Source organism: Chlorocebus sabaeus, chromosome 10 (genome assembly GCF_047675955.1).
Source record: "Chlorocebus sabaeus isolate Y175 chromosome 10, mChlSab1.0.hap1, whole genome shotgun sequence".
Classification (NCBI taxonomy): Eukaryota; Metazoa; Chordata; class Mammalia; order Primates; family Cercopithecidae; genus Chlorocebus; species Chlorocebus sabaeus.
The window spans coordinates 12,079,191-12,098,303 of NC_132913.1; the positions used below are offsets into that span (position 1 = coordinate 12,079,191).

Sequence of the window (19,113 nt, forward strand, 5' to 3'; positions counted from 1 at the left end):
AAGATCAGTATTTTGGAGGAGAGGAGATTAAAAATCACAAATGTAGTTTTAGACGTGTAGAGGTGAGACTTCAGAGTGAGGATGAGGGCTGGGGATAAACCTCCGCATAGGCGCAGGTGAGGCTGAGGTTGCACCAGGAGAGTACAGGAGCGGGAAGGGAAGAGGACCCAGGAGCCAGCCTGGAGCTCTCCCGGCCCCCATTTGTCAGGAGCAGCTGGAAGCAGAGGAACATGAGGGCGTGTGAGCAGCAGAGGCAGCAGCGTGGATGCTGCAAACGTGCTTTAGCCCATGCACTCGGCCACTGCACGAGGAACAGGGACAGAACAGACATCTCTCCCGTAGTGTGAGCCTTTGCTTTCCCTCTACCTGACTGCACTTTCCCTCTGGCTCTGACTGCACTTCGGGAGCCAGACCATGGTCTTACGGCATTCATGGGGGCACCAAAGAGAGCCTTCTGATTTCCTGCTACCCCCAGCAACTGTGTCTGGGACAGGAAGAAGCAAGGCACCAACAAGGCCAGCCTGGGGTGCAGCCAAGTCGTGGGTGCCCCCCACCTCGTCTCCCCAAGGACAATGCCTGAAATTCCGATGACAGCAGCCCTATGAGATGAGGCCTAGAATGCGGAGCCTCTCGGGGGGGCTGATGGTGAACTTCATTTACACTGAGAAGTAAGGGATGGTTATTTTAACACGAGATGTGTTTAAAATGTCCCACTGTTCTCCAGTGGTTCCAGGATGAGGCCCAGCTCCTGACGTGGCCCCTGTCCACATCTCCACCCCAAACGCTGCCAATCAGCTCAACTCTCAACCAAATTGCTTGCAATTTCCTGCCTGTCCATTTCTTTCCTGCCTCCAGCTTTTGCACATGCAGATCCCTCTGCTACAACACCATTCTCCATCTTCTTCCCTCTGCAACCACCCGCCTTTTCAGACTCCTCTAGGAATGATGTCTGAGTGTCCATAGCTCCTCTGGCCAAGTGGGTCACCCCGACTCCTGCAGGAGACTGTTTCTCCTCGCACCTCTGCACTGCACTGTAAACGTGTGTTTCCTGGACTGTCCCTGCCCCAGCCTGAGGCAGCAACAGTGTCGCCTTCCTTCTTCCCCAGTGTTTTTGACACAGGGCTTGCCAGACCGAGTATTCAGTGTGTGTTTGTTGACTGGCTGACTGAGTGAATGAGGGCAGATACATGACCGAGAGCAGGGAGAAAAGAGGAAGCAAAAGACCGCCAGCCCCAAGGAGAGAGTGGGAGATGAGATGGAGCCTTGGAGGCAGGCGAGGCCCCCGCAGAGGACACAAATGCCCCCAGCTGCCCAACTTGTCACAAATTAGCTGAGGCGAGCAATGTGGTCCTGGTCACCAGTGCAGGGATGCTCTCCAGGGTCTGGCTTTGGGGGAGGAGGCGAGTCCCTGTTTTCTCTGGCCCTCCGCTGTGGAGTGGTGAGCCGGCTCTGCCCGCCTCACTCAGGCCCTGACTAGTGACCATGCTGGCTGGGGTTCCTGCTCCCCTCTGGGCACCCAGAATTCCTGTTGGGCTGTCACAGTTCGAGGGAGAGACTCTCCCCACCGTGGTGGGACAGGGTCTTCTGTGAGACCGCTCACGGCTGGCTCTGGTGAGATGAGCAGGGCTGACTGCCAGGCAGGAAGCAGACAGAGTCAGCCGGAGTCGGTGCCACTCTTCCTTTCTGGGGCTCTTGGGTAGAGGACTCTCCCCACTCCTCAATGTGCCCATTTTAAAGTGGGGAAAAGAATCGGATCAACTTCACGACGCTGTTGTGGGGAATAAGTGAATTACTACCTGAAGAAGGCAGCAGCTCCTCTCACGGCCTCTGTCCCAGCCCTTTGGTGCAGCCAGGCTGACCTCTGCCATGAATGGCTGGGGTCCAATTAGGCGCTCAACCCTGCCTGTGGGTGCTGCCTCTTCTGCGAACCTCTTGCCCAGTCACCTTACCAATGCCAAGTGCACATTCATATTACTCCAGGAAGTTGCACCCACGTCCATGTCTCAATTCTGGGTTGACTGATCTGAGCAGAATCGGTCATCTTTCTTCCCTAAGGCACCCCATGCAGTGTGCAACAGCCCTTTCTGCCAGGTCCTGACTGTGCATCCAGGGCCGAGAAAGCTCACTGGGAATTCCTGCCTGACTTCTGCCTCACACTCACTGGGGGGACCTGGGCAAGCCCTGACTATACCCCTCTCTTCCTGACCTTACTGTCCCTGAGAAAAGGGCTCCCCTGGCTTTGCAAGAGCTGCGGTGTCTGGCCAGGCCCTGGTGGCAGAACCAAGGAGGGCCAGCATGCAGGTGGGTGAAAGGGTGGCTCAGCTGACCCTTGCATCACAAACAGCTGTCACTGGGATCTGTTTTGCATATTGGCCTTCTGCAGTGTGCATTTAGGAAAGGGGATCTGTTACTTTGAAAACATGGTTTTAAAGCGCTAAAGATGTCCAAGGACTCTGCCTGCTGGAAAAGTCTTCAGGTCTGCTGCACTGAGGGGGTCAGAAGCCGGGGCCAAGGGCTCCATCTGGGGCTGTGGAGCGGGTGTGATGTCTGAGGAAAAATCCCCTAAAAGACTAAGAGAAGAAATGGCCAAGGCCTAGATCTGGTGCCCAGGGGGCCTCTCTCAGCACCGAGGCTCTATCCTGGCACCTGTCTGGGGGACGGGACTGCTGGGGCTCTCCGTTGAGGGTGCAGGGTTAATGGTTAAGCTCCCTGGGGTAGAGGTTAATATTTGAACACCAGACGAGTTACAGGAAACACCACTCAAGGAGCTGTCACCGAGCCCGCCACACTTATCACAAATAAAAAATTAACTCTTCAGCTATTCCAGGTTAGGTGGCCAAGGTCTTACTGGCATTTTGTGGGAACATTTCACGGTCACCCTAATAACTGCATGGCCTGCCCCACAGGGCTATTTATTACTTTGTTTACAGAAGTCAATACCCCCTCAGAGCTGGCTGGTGGAAGGGCCATGGCTCTCCCCAGGGAAAGAATGTTCCAGAAGGACAGTGTGGTGACACGAAAGGTATGGGTTCGACAGTCAGACAGACCTGGGCATGTGTCCTGCTCTGTCACACAGGTGCTCTGTGACCTTGAGCAAGACACTGGTCCCCTCTGAGCCTTAGTGTCCTTGCCTTCAAGTGGGGTCATGCCATCCACTTTTCCTTCTTGTCTCTGCCTGCTGGTTGCCCACTCCCCAGAGCATGGGTCCAGGAAAACAGGTTTTTAATTTTGTACCTTTTTTATTGAGGTGAAATTCACATAGCATGAAATTCACCATTTTAAAGTGAATAATTCAATGGCAGTTAGCACATTCATAATGCTGTATGCGGCCACCAGCTCTATCTCATTCCAAAATCTCTTCATCACCCCAAAATAAAATCCCTGTACCCATTAAGTCATCATTCCCCTCCATCCCTCTCCCCAGCTGCTGGCTATTACTAATCTGCTTTCTGTCCCTGTGGATTTGCCAATGCTGGATATTTCATATCAACGGAAGCATTTGCTATGTGATTTTTTGTGTCTGTCTGCTTTTGCCGAGAATAATGTTCTTGAGGTTCATCCACGGTGTAGCATGAATCAGTTCTTCACGCGTGCTGGCTGTCAGTGCAGTTTTCTCTAACATTCCTAGCTCCTAGCTCCTTTCTGGAGTCTCCTGGCCCCCGTTCCCCTCTGGCAGCCACACCCTGGACCATCCTCCACGGCTGCCCACAGCTCACTTCTGCCCATTCTTCCCTTGGCACCACTGATCTTGGCTCATTTTTCCAAAATATGTTAGCTTATGTTCGTATAACATTCTAGACAATTTAAATTTTTAGTTCTTAAAACAGCTGGGCAATAAGCACTATAATTACTCCCATTTCATAGATGAGAAAACAGTCTCCAAGCAGCCCAGGATCACACAGAGCTGAAACAGGACTCAGCTTTGCCATCCAGTCTAATCAAACACAGCACAACTGAGCTGTGAATGACTGATAACCTTACCCTCCCGAGAGAAGGGTTTTCCATTAGAGAAAACAAACAAAAAAAGATGAGATTGCTGCTGGCAATTAATCCTTAATTTGCTTAATTTGAAAGGTGGTGTGAAATGAAGAGCTTTAGGTCAGGTGAGGAAGAGTTCTTCAGTGGATGAGGAGGGTTCCGTGAGGGTGGCACACACTTTGTACAGTCTCTGGAAAGGGAAGGACTTAGCTCCCCGTGCTCAGAAGCTGGCCTGGGGCTGGCCTTCTGGACATAGATGGGCCAGCCTGCTCCAGAGAAGTGGCTGCTCGGTCTCAGGGCTGGAAGGGTTCTTCATCTCATCTAGTGCAGACTTCATTCAGTGTCTGATGCTCTTCCCAGTCTCCTAATTCCATGACTCTCTGCTTGACTACTTTCAGTGATGGGCACCTCATCACTCTCAAGAGAGTTCATCCCATCAAACAGCTTATGATTCCTGGTTCCAAGACTCTTTAGCTATTTCTCCTGTGATGTGCTTTTAAATACCTTTGTTGCCCTGGGATTTCAGCTCCTCTAGCCCCATCCTGACCACAGCTCCTGTGTGTTCAGCCATCACAAATGACAGCGACACCTTCTCGACTTAAGACTGTAGGTCAAGCCATTAGCAAAGTTGAGGAAAACTCACCAGGCTGCCCCTTGGATGGCTTGGGGATGGGGCCAGGGCTGAGCCAAGAGAGGCAAAGGGAGACACGATGCAACTGGGAAACAGGCCGCTGTGCAGGAGCTCGTCCTAAGCCACTGTGGGTTCTGGGGAGGAGAAAGGGATGAGTAGGGGTGAGCAGGGGTGGAGGTGCCCGAGAGATGGATGCGGCAGTCCGTAGGCAGAGGAAAGAGCAAACACCAGCAGAACCAGAAGGTAGGAGAGGACAGACACATGGGCAAGACAAAGAGCAGCTGTGGCTTCCCTGGTGACCCCATCAGCTGACGAAGTGAGCACCAGGGACATGGAGGGGTGTGAGTGGCCCAGTTCATCATGGCCCAGCCTGGCCCCATGCCACTGCAGCCTGACACATTGCTCCAGAAATAGTCCCAGATTTTTATCAGGCCATCTGAGCTTATTTATAAATAGAGGACTGTAGGATGGAGGCTCCACGCCGGGTAGACACAGGGCAAACTCCCAGGCACTGTCCTGCCCTTTCAGATGGCCCTTTCCCCTCTCTCAGCCCTCCCCCCACCCACCCAGACCTGCCTCTGGGGCCACCTCTCTATCCCTGTGGGCAGGCCAGAGGAAGCTGACATTGCTGGGTCTGCTGCAGACCAGGGGCTCCACAAACATAAAGACCACGAATCTTTAACTATAAACCCCTTTGGGTGAAACTAGAACTTTCTCCATTTTCTGACTTTAATTCTGATTACATTCTCCTGGGATGGCAGACATTTCTGAATCTTTCCCTGCAGTTTTCCCAGGGGGCTAGAGATTCACGTAGCACCACCGTGTTCAGGGGAATTTTGCCTGTGGCTGATGATGCTGTCAGTCACAGGTGGGGACTGGCAGAGCCGTCTATCCTGGGCCACTGGCCCCTCCTGTGCTTTGCCGGGAGACATGGGCTCGGCAAGGCTGTGTGTGGTCTGCCCATCTAGACCGGCCCTCACAGCCATTTCTCCTCTGGGCCATCCCACCTCCTCAGGGCTGGCTGGGCAGCAGGGTATTTGCACCCCTTCTGGAACCTTCTATGTCCCAACTCATCACTTCCCCTCCATCTCTGCCCAGCCTGTGGGAATTCTTGCTCTTTTTCTGTTTTTCCCAAGTGCTTTGACTATTCCAGAATATCTCTTCATCCCCCAGAGGCCTTTGGAAACCCAAGCCAGGAAGTTTTCCTGCCTTTCTCTGTGACTTCACTCTGAGGAGGAAGGAGAGAGGAAAGGCAAAAAAACAAAAACCAAAAAAACAAAAACAAACAAAAACAACAACAACAACAACAAAAAAACAGGAGAAGAAAAAAGAAGAGATGGATGGATCAGAAAGTATTCCACTGCACCCACGTATCATTTAATTCTCTCAAAAATCCTGGGAAATATTACTGTGCCCATTTTACAGATGAGGAAACTGAGGCTCACGGAGGTTAAGTGTCATACCCAAGGTAAGCTTGGGTCCAAAGCCCATTCTATCTCCACCACACCACCTCCTTCAACCTGGTATCCCATGCCGTCCTCCTGGGCCACGGGCGCTGGGGCAGGCAGCCCCACCTCCCCAGGCAGTGTTTGTGGGCTGGCATTGTCTTCTCTTGGTTCCCCACTTAAACTTCCCAGCCTTCCATCCCACCCCCTCCAGCCAGACAGTTGGTGGCGGAGGTGGCCATCAGAGACAACAAGGGGTGGGGAGGTCTGCTCTTCACATGCTTTGGATGTGCCTGCCCACACAGCTAATGTATATTTCTTCTAGCCCTGGCTCTCCTGGGGCGGTGACCCCTCCCTCGTGGCTCAGTAAGTGTGGCACTATTGACAAAGCTCCCCCATCCCCTATCTCAATGAATGCCGCTCACCCCCGAGTCAGGCAGTGAACTGTGCTGCTCTGGAACTAAAACTGCCCAGGGAGACCCCAGTCCTGGGTTGCGTCCCTTCCCTGCCATGGCTGCCTGGGAAGGCCAGAGCCAGGACAGGTATCCGAAGCTAAGCCAGGAGCACTCTCCCCTGCCTCCCATTCATGCTTGGCTTGGGGGACTGGGGAGTCCAAGAGTGGGGTCTGAGATGCTGCATTCAAAGCCTGGAGACAGTGCAAGGCAGTCTCCACAAGCACCGAGGAGGCCACACGGACTGCCCGGCTCCCCCAAGCCACATTCCCTGCAGCCCGGCTACAGCCACACGCCTCCTGTACTGTGGTTTCCTTCATATGTTTTCCTTTCAATCAATGGACTTTTAAAAAACTTAGCCTCATCCTAAACAATAGTAGCTATAAAATCACAGCTGTGATATGCTAGTTTTATAATGTTTCTAATACACATTAAATTTTCTTTTAAAAAGTGCAACTATGAAAAAATGTTCAACTATATACCAGCCAAAAGCACAGGCCGCCAGTGAGTGGTGAGCTCACCTCACGCTGGGAAACCCCGGGTCTGTTCTGTGCCTTCTGTGCCTTCTGTGCCCAGATGGTGGAGCCAGGGCTGGAAGAGAGCAAGGCAGTGTCACTGGTTCTCAGGAAACGAGCAACGCTGTGTGGGGCTGGCAGTCAGGTCTTTTGCCACCGAGGCCAGCCTGGAGGAGGCAGCCTGTCCCAGGCTGGCGAGATGGGAAGGCTGAGTGGGATCCCAGTTCTATTATCACCAGCTCTGTCACCCACACTTGTCACTTCCCCCTCTTGGAGCCTCAGCTCCCTCATCTCTGCTGTGGGGCAGTGACCCTACTGACCCTTGGGCTGCGGTCAGCCTCAGCTCCGGGACGTGTGATGTGCATCCAGCACAGGCCTGGCATGGCCTGTCCCCAGGCGTCCCTGGGGGCCCTGCCTGATATGACCCAAGTTAGGAAGCCTCTCAGACGTGCTGGCACCGTCCACATCTGTCTGGCCAACCAGCCAGACAGCTAGCTTGCGGCTGGTGCCCTGGCTGACCTGGCCAGTCCAGCCAGCACTGCATCTGTTTTTCCCCAAGTGAGGCAAAGGCTCCTCCCTTTTTCCATGCTCTGGAAATGCCCCAGCTGCTTCCAACGCAAGAGAGGCTGACCCAAGCCGGCAGGGGAGCTGCAACTCGAAACGAGGCGTCCTGCTGCCACCCTGAGAGGGCCGCAAAGGGAAAGAGGGCCCCGGGTCAGCCTCCGCCTCCCGAAACTCCAGGTGCCAGGTTAGGTCAGCATGGAGACAAACAGTAGGCTGTCCATAAAGGGTCCTCAGGACCAAGTCCCCATCCCACAGGCATCTGGGTAGGCCCAGGGTTACCCGGCAGGCCTGCCGAGTTCCCGAGACCCTGCTCAGGCCCAGCCAGCAGCGTCCACAGCTGGAACGTGAACAGGCAGCCTCGGGATAGTGGCGGAGCCCTCCCTGGGGAGTGCGCAGCAGAGAGAAGCTCCCGCTCCTCCTCTTGCAGGTGAAGCTTCTGGAATATCCAAGGGGTTCCTCATCTCCCATATGCCTCCAAGGACACAGACCCCTGCTCCTTGGCCTCATAGATGCTTCCACTGTCCTATGAAAGCCCCACCCACACACGGCCTTCTGTATCCCTCTCCAACTCTACCACGCCCTTGCTCATGGCCACAGCCTGTCCTTGTGGTTCTGGGACTGCCCCACCTCCAAAGCCCCCACAGGCATCCTGATTTCAGGACTGGGTTCCTTTCTGGGTCCTCCCACTTCTCCTCTCCCACTAGGGGGCTGGGCCTCTCTTCAGGGAGAAACAGGCCACACCTGCTGTAGCTTCCCCGCTCTAGGCCAGCATCCTCCCCGACCCAGGCCCTGGCCCTGCCCACCCTACCCTTCCCACCCCCCGACCTTCCTCCAGTTCCCAGAGCCTGGCTTGAACAAGGAGGGCACTAGGCAGCTGGGGCCAGTGTCATCTGGAGACAGGTCAGGTGGGTGGAGGGTTGGGTGAAGACAGCTCTCATCCCCTCCATTCCCTGGCTGTGTGGCCTGGGAAGCCACTCCTGGCTCTGCTTGATTGCCACGTTTATAAAGTGGGGGTAGAGCCAGGCACCTCGGGAACTGGGGGGCACTACCATGGGATTACATGAGCTCAAGTGTGGGACGCACAGGGCTCTTCCCCATCAGCACCCCACCAGAGCTGGCAGGCCCTGAATGCAGAATGTAGAAGTCAACTGGGTGTCAAGGTGAAAGCCCGTTTACGAGGGATGCCTGGCGGGGACTGGTGCGGGAGGCAGCGGTTCCAGCTGGCGTCCTTTCATTTGTTCATCTGCTGTTTGCTGAGCACCTGTGCTATGCCTGGCCCATCATAGCCCCAGGAGCCTGCTCTCCCAGGCTCTCTGCCTGGTGGTGGGGGAGGCATCTGTACCCAGGCACCAGGGTGAAGACACAGCTGGCAGTGACCCCCACTGGTGGGTCTGTGACTGCCTGTCTCACTTTCTGTGAATTACTCCTGGGAGCCAGGGGTAGCGCTGAGCCTAGAAATGAGGAACACTCAGCGGTGAGGACCAGGGAGGCTCAGAGTGGAAATTCTCAAAGCAAGTCCTGGGACCACTGCAGCAGCGTCTTTGGGGAATTCTTAAAATGCAGATTCCTGGGTCTGGCCTCACAAGGAGGATCTGGGGCCTAGAGATCTGCATATCTCTGACAGGCACCCAGCTCATTCCGATGTGGACTGGAGGCTCATGCTTCTGCAATGGGACAGGTCGCCAGGGAGATTTCACTTAGAGGGGATGACGGGGTCAAGGACACTATGGAAGCTCTGGGTCTGGTCAGATTCATGCCTGAAAATAGATTCTTGCTCCTTAAAAAGCTGAGCATTTGCCATCTGGGACTCTCGCGACGTCTGCACACCACATCCATCGCCTAGTCCCCAGAGCTAAGAATTGCCACCATTCAGGAGAGCCAGCCTAGTCCAACCTCCTGAGTCCAGATGAGAAAGGAACAGGCCTGGGGAGGCCAGTGGGAAAGGGGTTGCCAGTCCCAGTGCCTGCTCCAGGCAGGCTTTTGAGGTGGGCTTTGAGCTCTTCCTCTGGATAGCCTCAGGAGGGAGGGGCTGGTCCTCCCGGAAGAGACGAGCAAGTGAGCAGGGCAGCTGGCAAAGTGGGGCGGGCCTGGAGCCCAGGTCAGCCGACTCGAGTCCTGGCTCTTTCTTTTTGGGCTCTGCCCTCTGCCACGTTCCCCAAACTGGAGGACCACTGACTGCGGCTCGCCTCATGGCTGTCCCTCAGCTCATTTCCAGCCCCTTCCAAGCCTGGCCCCAGCGATGACCTCTCAGAGGGCACAGGTTCCAGAAATCTGTCGCAGGAAGCAGTTTCCCTACGTGGTTGCCCTCGGATGAACTTTGGGAGAATTGGTGGGTGGTTACGTGAAATGGTGTCTTAAAAGACAGTACAGTCACAGCTCACACACAAATATCAAATGAATACCTGCCGAACAGCTTGTTTCATTTGTGAGGGAGTCAGTAAGATCTTATCACTGGTTCATAGAATTCAAAGTACCTGATATGGTTTGGCTGTGTCCCCACTCAAATCTCATCTTGAATTGTAACTCCCAGAATTCCTGTGTGTCATGGGAGGGACCTGGTGGAAGGTGATCGAATCTTGGGGGCAGGTTTTTCCCATGCTGTTCTTGTGATAGTGAATACATCTCATGAGATCTGGTGGTTTCATAAAGGGGAGTTTCCCTGCACGTGTCCTCCTGCCCACTGCCATGTAAGAAGTCCCTTCGCTCTTTCTTCGTCTTCTGCCGTGATTGTGAGGCCTCTCAGCTATGTGGAACTGTGAGTCCATTAAACCTCTTTCCTTTATAATTACCCAGTTTCAGGTATGCCTTTATTAGCAGCATGAAAACAGACTAATACAGTACCATACCTATAAGATAGAATGGTAATAAGAATTTACAAATAGATGCAAAGCTGGCTGAATACACAGGGAGGGAAGTGAAATTAACTGTATTTCAACTGGACAATAATTATTGTGCCTATGGACGAGAATCATTTGCATTGCTGCCAATCATCTAGAAGTTACAGAGTTGCAGAAAAGCTTGAAGACAACAAAAGGCCTGGCACCCCATTGAATCAGATAATACAGAAAGCTGTACTTAGACAACGCCCAGTATTGCACTGAAAACGCCTAGTGATTTTTTTTTAATGCATCTTAAAGTCTTTCAGTTTTCAGAAGTGGGCCACACATCTAGCTCTGAGCTTCCTAGCAGCCAAATCAAAGAAGAAACCAGCTTCAAATGCAGTGTCTATGTATACTAGCTGTTCACAATAAGTTCAGCTTCTCACTGCATTGAGACCAGATTCTCCTTCTGAGAGGGGCCTCATCAAGGGAACTCAAGTGATATAGAAAGCAACATCCTCAATAATATTCTTGCCGCAAATAAGTGGTGACCCTTGTGGAGCTGTGTCCATAGGCCAGGGCAGTGGCTCTGAGTGTGGTCCCAGGACGAACGGCATCAGCATCACTTGGGAACTTGTTAGAAATGCAGATACTCAGGCCCCACCCCCGACCTACTGAGCAATCTGTGTTTTAATAATCCCTCTGGGTGATTTTAATGCAAGCTGAAATTTGAGAACCGTGGGACAAGAGTTCTCAACCCTGCAGTCAAACGTTAGAATTACCCAGAAGGCTTTTAAAGGACATGATGCCTGGGCCCACCCAAACCAATTTGTGCAGGATCCCTGTGTGCCACACCAGCTATGTCTATTTCTAAAGCTCCCCAGGTAGTCGTACCATGCAGCTAGGAGGGACGCCCACTGCTGGTTAGTCGTTTAATGCAAACTGATTGGCCAACAGATGTGCCATCTGCTCCAGAGAAATCCAGACCTGCACTTGCAAAGCTTATAGGAGAGGGTGCCTTCCTTCTTTCCTTCTTCCCTTCCTCCGTCCCTTTCTCACTTTCTTCTATCTTCAACACTAAGCACTACCATGTAGATGGCAGAGTCCAAGGACCCGAAGAGGAAAAGGTGCATTAAATACTATTGGTTCCTGGTCCCGAGGAGTCAGCACCTACTGGGAACTTTGGAAGTAGTCTAATGGGAATTCCAAGCAGGCGAGGGTGTTGGCGATGTGGACAGCATGGTAGGGCAGCCCTCGGTCCATCCTCTATCCTTGTCTGATGCTGCTTTTCTTGGCAGGTTGTGAGGGGATGTGGGACAACATAAGCTGCTGGCCCTCTTCTGTGCCGGGCCGGATGGTGGAGGTGGAGTGCCCGAGATTCCTCCGGATGCTCACCAGCAGAAATGGTAACCACTCAGCCCATGGGGCCTGGCGGAGAGGCTGGGGGGTGGCCCTCTGGGTGGAGCCTCAGCTTGGAGGCAGGAGGCCAAGGAACCTTCTCTGAGGACAAGTATGGGTACAATGATGGGGGGGAGATCACTGCAAAGAATTGGAAGCCTTGCTTGGGAATGTGGGGTAGACTCAATTCTCAGGGTCTCAAGCAAGGGGGCGGGAGGCAGTGCACTGGGGAAGGCAGTAAGGGAGCCAGCCTGGGCCTGCTTCTGTCTTCCCCAGGCCCTTCAGTTAGGAGCTCTCTTCCTTCCTTCCATGTTTCTGCCCCCTTAGCAACTCGGGGCCTTGTTCCAGTCCCCATGTCTGGATCCCCTCCTGGCAGTGGCAGGCTCCCTAATGGCCTGGCCTTCCAGAATTCTTCCTTCCTCTGTCAGGCCCTGCTGAGAAACTGGCTCCTGGCAGCCCCTGGCCTCCTGGGGCAGGGGGTTCTCTTACCAGAGGACAACTGCAGTTTTAAGAATTTTCCTAGTTGACTCACATTGATTAGAAGTCGACCATGCACTGGGCATTTTTATATTAACACATGGGCTCATTTAGTCACCATAAACCGCCCTGCAGATCACGGGCCTTTTCCCTCGATCCGGTAAAGAGTAATAATAACAGGAACTGAGAAAAGCTGTGCAGCTGCCCCTCTTTCCTGGTCCATGCAGGACAGGAAAGCTGCCTGATGAAGCCTGAATAAGAACAGGTGATTTAACACTAAAACCCACCAGCCTTTCAAAGTCAGGCAAGGCAAAGATGACCATGGGTCAGACTGTGGGAAGGCAGTGGAGATTCTTCTCACCATAATTCTGCTGTACATATGCACATGTGTGCACACTCACACACATATTTGGGGAACATGCTGCTCCCTCGAAGCCTCACTCAACACCCTACGGCTATGGGAATTGGGGGGATTGAGGTAGACAGGCTTGAACCCCGCTCCTCCACTTCCTGGCTTGGTAAGGCTAGCTGCTGTAACAGACAGTGCCCCACATCTCAAAGCCTTCGTGCAAATTTGTCCACAGAAAGTCCAAAACAGGCCAGGCGCAGTGGCTCACACCTGTAATCCCAGCACTTTGGGAGGCCGAAGTGAGTGGATCTCCTGAGGTCATGAGTTCGAGACTAGCCTGGCCAACATGGTGAAATCCCATCTCTTCTAAAAATACAAAAATTAGCTAGGCATGATGGTGCACACCTGTAATCCCAGCTACTCAGGAGGCTGAGGCAAGAGAATCACTTGAACCTGGGAGGCTGAGGTTGCAGTTAGCGGAGATCGTGCCACTGCACTCCGGCCTGGGCGACAGAGTGAGACTCTGTCTCAAAAACACAAAACAAAACAAGAAACAAAAAAAAAAACTCCAAAATGGGAAACAGGTGATCCTGATTAGCATGCAGCTCTCCTCCACACGGTGACTCCAGCACCCCACACCTCACCACTGTGGCGTCACGCAGTTTCCAGGCTGACTGGCAGAGGGGAAAGGACCCTGAGGACCACAGGGCAGAGGTTCCTAAGGGGCCGGCCTGGGAAGGACCCCACTCTGCCCACATTCCTTCGGCTAGAACTCAGTCACATGGCAACATCTAACTGCAAGGGGAAATGTCTTTTAGCTGGGTGCCAGTCAGCCCCAGGATCCAAGTTGCTCACTGTTGCTGAGCCTCAGTTTTCTTGACTATAAAATGGGGAAAATAAGTAGACCTGCCCTGTAAGGCTGTGCTTGGAAATAAATTTTGTCCCTTCTCCCCTACTCCTCTCCCTTCCTTTCCTTTTTCTCCTTCCCACCTTCCTTCCCTCACCCCTGCCACACACACCCCTGCAAGCTTACCAACTTTACCTGCCAGTGCGGCCCCTCCATGCCTGCCTCTGGGGTCCTGGGAGCTCAGGACACAGGAGATGAGTCCAGATGTGGGGGACCTGGAGCCCCAGGCTGGTCAGGTGCAAGGTCAGGCCCAGACTCGGCTTTCTGACTCTGGTGCAGTGCTCCTCCACAGCTGACGGGGTTTTGCCTGATGGAAAGGACTGGAAGCTCTTCTCCTTTACAGCCCTCCCCTTTCAGCCTTCCCAGAGCCACAGTGCCTCCGCCTCCCCCAGCACCGTCCCTTCTGCCCTTCTGCAGAGAGGACAGGCAGAGCTGGTGCTCACGTCCCCAAAGGGACCAGGTGCCAGTCCTGTCACATTTTTTCTCAATTAATTGCTTGAACCCCTCCCTGCCTCATTATGTAAAGGCTCAGTGTCTCCCTCTTGAGGCTCCCCGACCCTTGGATTGCTCATGGTCCACCGCAGGAAGCTCAGGGGGTCCCGGTATGTCCGCATAACGTGAGGATGGAAGCTGGGGTCCTGTGCAGACTCTGCTGCAGTTTCTTCTCGCCGCCACATGGTGTCGCTGTGGGGCTGCAGGGCCACTCCAAAGGCCTGACTACTGGGCTCTGGGCTCGCTCCAGGGTGGTGGGGGCCCCGTTGTTCATACCCAACCTCGGGGTGGGTGGCCCAGAGCACAGGTCAACACCTGTCTGGCCTCAATTTGTCACCAAGAACTCCCACCCACCCCACCTTCCTCCCCATAGATCTACTTCTGGGTCTGATTAGACCCCTGCCCCTTCATCTCCCGGCAGGAAGGCAGGCTTCCCCAGGTGGTGCCCCCAACCCTAACCCCAGGGGGAGCGCCCAGTGAGGACAAGGTGCTCTGGAAAATGAATTAATTTTCCTTCGGGGCACCTACTACGTGGGTCCTGACGGGGGGGTGGGGTCCATGTGACTGGAGAAACCACAGGCCGATTCTGCCCCCAGATGTTTCCGTTCATGCCAGGCCTAGAACGCTCCTTCAAGGGTGTATTCCTTTGATTCTGAAAAGGACGCTGGTCTTCCAGAGTTCCTTATTAAAAAACATTTCCCCGGCGGTGTCCCCTTGGCCCTCTTTCTCTTCCTACTTAGTGAAGATCTGGCCTTAAAGCCGTCATGTTTTCCAACCTAATTAGGGTCCCGGAGCCTTTTGAAAATCAGATAAAAGCTTTGGACTGGCCTTTCCCCAAACTGCATATATATATGCACAAACATCCTTTCGGGGGGTCCCCTGCGGTGCACACTGGCCTGTGTCCGGTTAAGGGGTTAAGGTTCCCTTACCTATTAGGAATTCAGCTCTGGGGAAGTGGGGAGGCAGCTCCTCTGCAGCTCTGCAGAGTGGAAGGCGGGGGGCCCTGCCTTGTTAGCAGCTCTGGGCACCTGGCCTGGGTCACATGCAGCATCTGTCTTGGGAGTCCTGCTGGGTCAGTGAGGAGAGGGCCCCAAACAGGCAGGCCTGCTGCCCTGGGCGAGCCCACAGGGAGCCCAGCCTCTAGGCGTGCACTGTCTGATAACCTTCGATTCTGGCCTTGGGGGAGTTTGTGTTCCCTTAAATCGCCTTCCCGTCCACCCAGCCTAAATTTGACCACCGTTGTTTCCCATCTGACAACCTAACTCCCTTGATTTAATTCCAGAAACCTCCCCACCCCTCCCCTAAATTCCAAGATTCCAAGCCCCACCCACTCCTGCCTATTTTAGAAAGGCCAAAAAGAGAGGGGAATGATGCCTCGGTGCCCGCTCTGTGCCTGGCACCAGCCTGGGCATTTTCCGTGTGCTCTCATGTTCCCTGCTTATTCTTGCAGTGTGGGTGATTATTTTGTGGCACAGAGAAATGACGCACCGAAGGTCACACAGCGACCAAGAAGCTGCACTGGGTTTCAAACTCAGATCTGGCTGCTTCTAAACCCAGGCTCCAGGCCTCCTGAGGCTTCACAAGGCAGGCATGCCCAGATCTCAGAGGACACGGTTTCCTGGTACTAACGCTGCCCCTGAGACTTCAGGAAGAGGGCCCGGTGGGAGGGCAGAACAGTGATGGCATACACTGTGGCTGGGCACCATAGCCCAATTCTGGGCCCTGATGTTCTGGCCTGTAAAATGGGCAGCAGCACCTCCCTCAGTGGGGCACTGTGAGGATTAGACCCTAAACCCTGTGAGCCAGGGACCCAGTCCCTGGGGTCTGTGTAAAGGAGCATGCCACGCTCAGCTGGGTCTGTTAAGGCTCCAGTGAGAGCAAAGGGGTGGCAGGGTTCCCACCCACAGGACTGGGGCATCAGCACCCCGCACGCTGCAACGCCTACACCGAACCGAGCTGGGGAACCAGATCCCAGCCCTCCTTGGCAGCTTAGAGTACAGAATGCAGCCGGGCCATTCCGCCCGAGGAGGGAAACTCCTCACGGTGGCCTTCCAAGACTTCCTTCCTGGCTGGTGGCTCCCTTCCGCAGGCTGGGCTCCTGCTGCAAAAGCTCCAGTGGGGAAGCGCTCTCCTCTTCCCTAGGAGAAGAATTCAGGGCAGCCTCTTCATCCCCGTTCAATTTGCCTTTCCGTCCAGCCAGCCAGCCCGCGTTTGATAAGCAGAGGCTCTGGGCCAGGCACTGGGGAGGCGGGGAAGCCACAGCCCACGTGGTGAGAGGGCCCAGCATGTGGCCTCATGCCAGGGGTGGGGGGCAGTGAGCAGCTGAACTGGAGGACTGTGGTGGTCTCACGATCTATTATGCAGAGAAATGCAGAGGGGTGGCCTACAGATCGTGGCTGAAGGACCCTCCACCCTTCCGTGAGGGGCACTGCCTGGAGGGGTTCATCTCAATGGCACTCTGGTGGGTTTCAAATGGCTGCATGAGCAGGGCGTGAAGTTCCATTTAAAACAGAACTTCCGTGGAGCAAGATGAATAAAAATAAGAGCCTAAGAAAAAATCACGATGGGAGTGGCCAGGTGCTGGGCAGCCACCACAGATTCTCCGGGGGACCCACCTGTTAACCAGTGGCAGGGTCTAGGGTCAGGAGCAGCACCTGGCTGGGGTGAGAAGGGGGATTGGCAAGTGGTGTGTGCTTAAGAGCGTGGGCTCTGGAGCCCGAGCCCCTTCCCCCTATTCACTAGGGTGTGGTTTTGGGGCAAGTTCCGGAACTGCTGTGTGCCTCGGTTTCCACACTATAAAGTGGTTGTAGCAGCTCCATGTTACAATAGATGTTACTGTGAAAATCACAGCGCCTGGGCCCACGGCTCACCTACAGGACTCTTGGCATCCGCAGGTTCCTTGTTCCGAAACTGCACACAGGATGGCTGGTCAGAAACCTTCCCCAGGCCTAATCTGGCCTGTGGTGTTAACGTGAACGACTCTTCCAACGAGAAGCGGGTAAGCCTGTCAACCTCCACCCCCCAAACCCGGGGACAGGAACCTGTGGGGTGAGGAGGCCCTGGGAGAGGACAGGGTGGCACAGGCCTGGGACAGTGGTCAGGATGTAAGGGCTGCCCCCTGTCCCCCCACTTCCTACTCACACAGGTGTCAGTGGGTCTGCCTCAATTCCCTGGTCTATCGACCCGGAGATGAGGGTTAGGAGGACCCCAGGCACAGGTAGGAACTGTCACATACCACCGCAAGACTGGAGGTGCTGTATTCATTCAACTGAAAGAGACACTAACATGGTGGCTAAATGCTCAGAGCCAGGCCAGTGCGTCTGAATTCCGACCTTGACCTTAGTGGGGCTGAGGAAGATTGAATCACAATGTGCCTCAGTTTCTTCATCTGGGAAATGGTGTTGATAATGCTGACAACGTAGGCTTGCAAAGAGAACTAAGTGAATTAATATAGGTGCATGCTGAGATGGGTGCCTGGTCACAGCAAGTGCGTGGCAAATGTTTGCTTTTGGCTGGGTGTGGTGGCTTACACCTGTAGTCCCAGCACTTTGGGAGGATGAGGTGGGAGGATTGCCTGAGGCCAGGACAACATAGTGGGGTGACATAGTGAGATCCTGTATCTACAAAAAATGTTTAAGAATTAACTGAGCGTGGTGGTGCGTGCCTATAGTCCCAGCTACTCAGGAGGCTGAGGCAGGAGGGTCGCCTGAGCTGGGGAGTTCGAGGATGCAGTGAGCAGTGATTGTGTCGCTGCACTCTAACCTGGGCAGTGGGGGACAGAGTGAGACCCTGTCTCTTTTAAAAAAAAAATGTTTACAGCATTCGAAGGAGTCTCCTGGCTGCAGAGCTACCCGAGCTGAGAGGATGCTGCCTTCAGCAATCGGCTGGCCTTTTCTGGGGACCTCCAGAGGCTTCCTCTGGGGGTGGCCATCAGGGCCCTCTCTGGGCTCAGCTCACTCTGCATCACTGTCCTTTCCCAGGATGGCTCTGTCTCTCGAATCTCATACACACCGTGCCATCGTGCCTGCCACCTGAGCCTTTGTCCCTGTTAGGGCCCCTTGCCTGGAGAGCACTTTCCTCCTCTCTTTTCCTTCCTGATTCTTATACATCCTTCGAGACTCCACTCGAGCCCATCAACGCCAGCCCTTTCTTCCCCTCCCCACGGGAAGGGCTCCCTTAGAGCTCGGCGGTGGCCTCCAACTATTACCTACCATGTTACATTAAAATGATCAGCGTGTCCCACGTGCCTCCATCTCCCTCCCTACAATACATGCTCCTCAGAGGCATTCATTCACTCCGCTCACTGAGGACCTGCTATGAGCCAGGGCTGGGTCTGGGCAAAATCATGGTGACAAATCAGAGTCTTGTTCGTTTCCAGGTCCCAGTGCCCAGCAGAATGCTTGGCACCTCTGGGGGCCCAGTAAATATTTGCTGTGCACTTAAACATCTACTGAGTGCCTTCCTGGCTGGTGGCTAGTATGAAATCCTCAAAATAACCCTGTACATTCATTGTTTTTCTCAGTTTGCAGAAGAGGAAACTGAGGCTCAGGGATTAAGGAACATGCTTATAAAGTAGTGGAGGTAGGATTTAAACCAAGTCTAGCTCCAAAAGCGCCAGTGCTCCATCCTCTGTCTTCTGATGCCTCCCCATAAGGTGTGTGTCCCCCCAAGGAGTACACTTTCAGTAGGTCCCATTAGCTAAACTTCCTAGAGGGAATATGGGCAAGCTTTGCTTGTCCCTGGGAGGGTAGGGTGAGGTTATGGGAGAAGGCACGGGTGGAGAGTGGCAGAATTCAAGGAGAAAGGAGGAAGTTGGGTGGCAGAGCACACCCTCTTCTGCATTTTGCAAAGACCCCTCTCTCTGTAACGCATCAGCCTTGCTCTACGTGAAGAAGGACCAGCTCCAAGAGAGAGGATGCAGTTCCTCCCTTCCCAGGGCTTGTCATCCCATTGGGAACATACATGAGGTCTTCAGATCTGGTCAGAGTGGGATGATTTAATAAGGAGATTTGACAAGGAGTGGGCACTTGTGGTCCTGGAGGGATGGTGAGTGGGCTCTGTCTTTTGCAGAGGAACAGTTCTATCA

General features: G+C 54.0%; 1 protein-coding gene across 4 annotated transcripts in view; it reads left to right on the forward strand.

Moving 5' to 3' along the window:
- SCTR (secretin receptor) overlaps window positions 1–19,113 on the forward strand; it is an 80,454-nt gene that overhangs the window by 32,429 nt on the left and 28,912 nt on the right. For all 4 annotated transcript variants that reach the window (XM_073019616.1, XM_073019615.1, XM_007964722.3 and 1 more), the window contains 2 exons: window positions 11,703–11,810; window positions 16,922–17,025. In XM_073019616.1, the coding sequence (XP_072875717.1) occupies window positions 11,703–11,810; window positions 16,922–17,025 (212 nt within the window). The remainder of the gene's footprint in view (window positions 1–11,702; window positions 11,811–16,921; window positions 17,026–19,113) is intronic.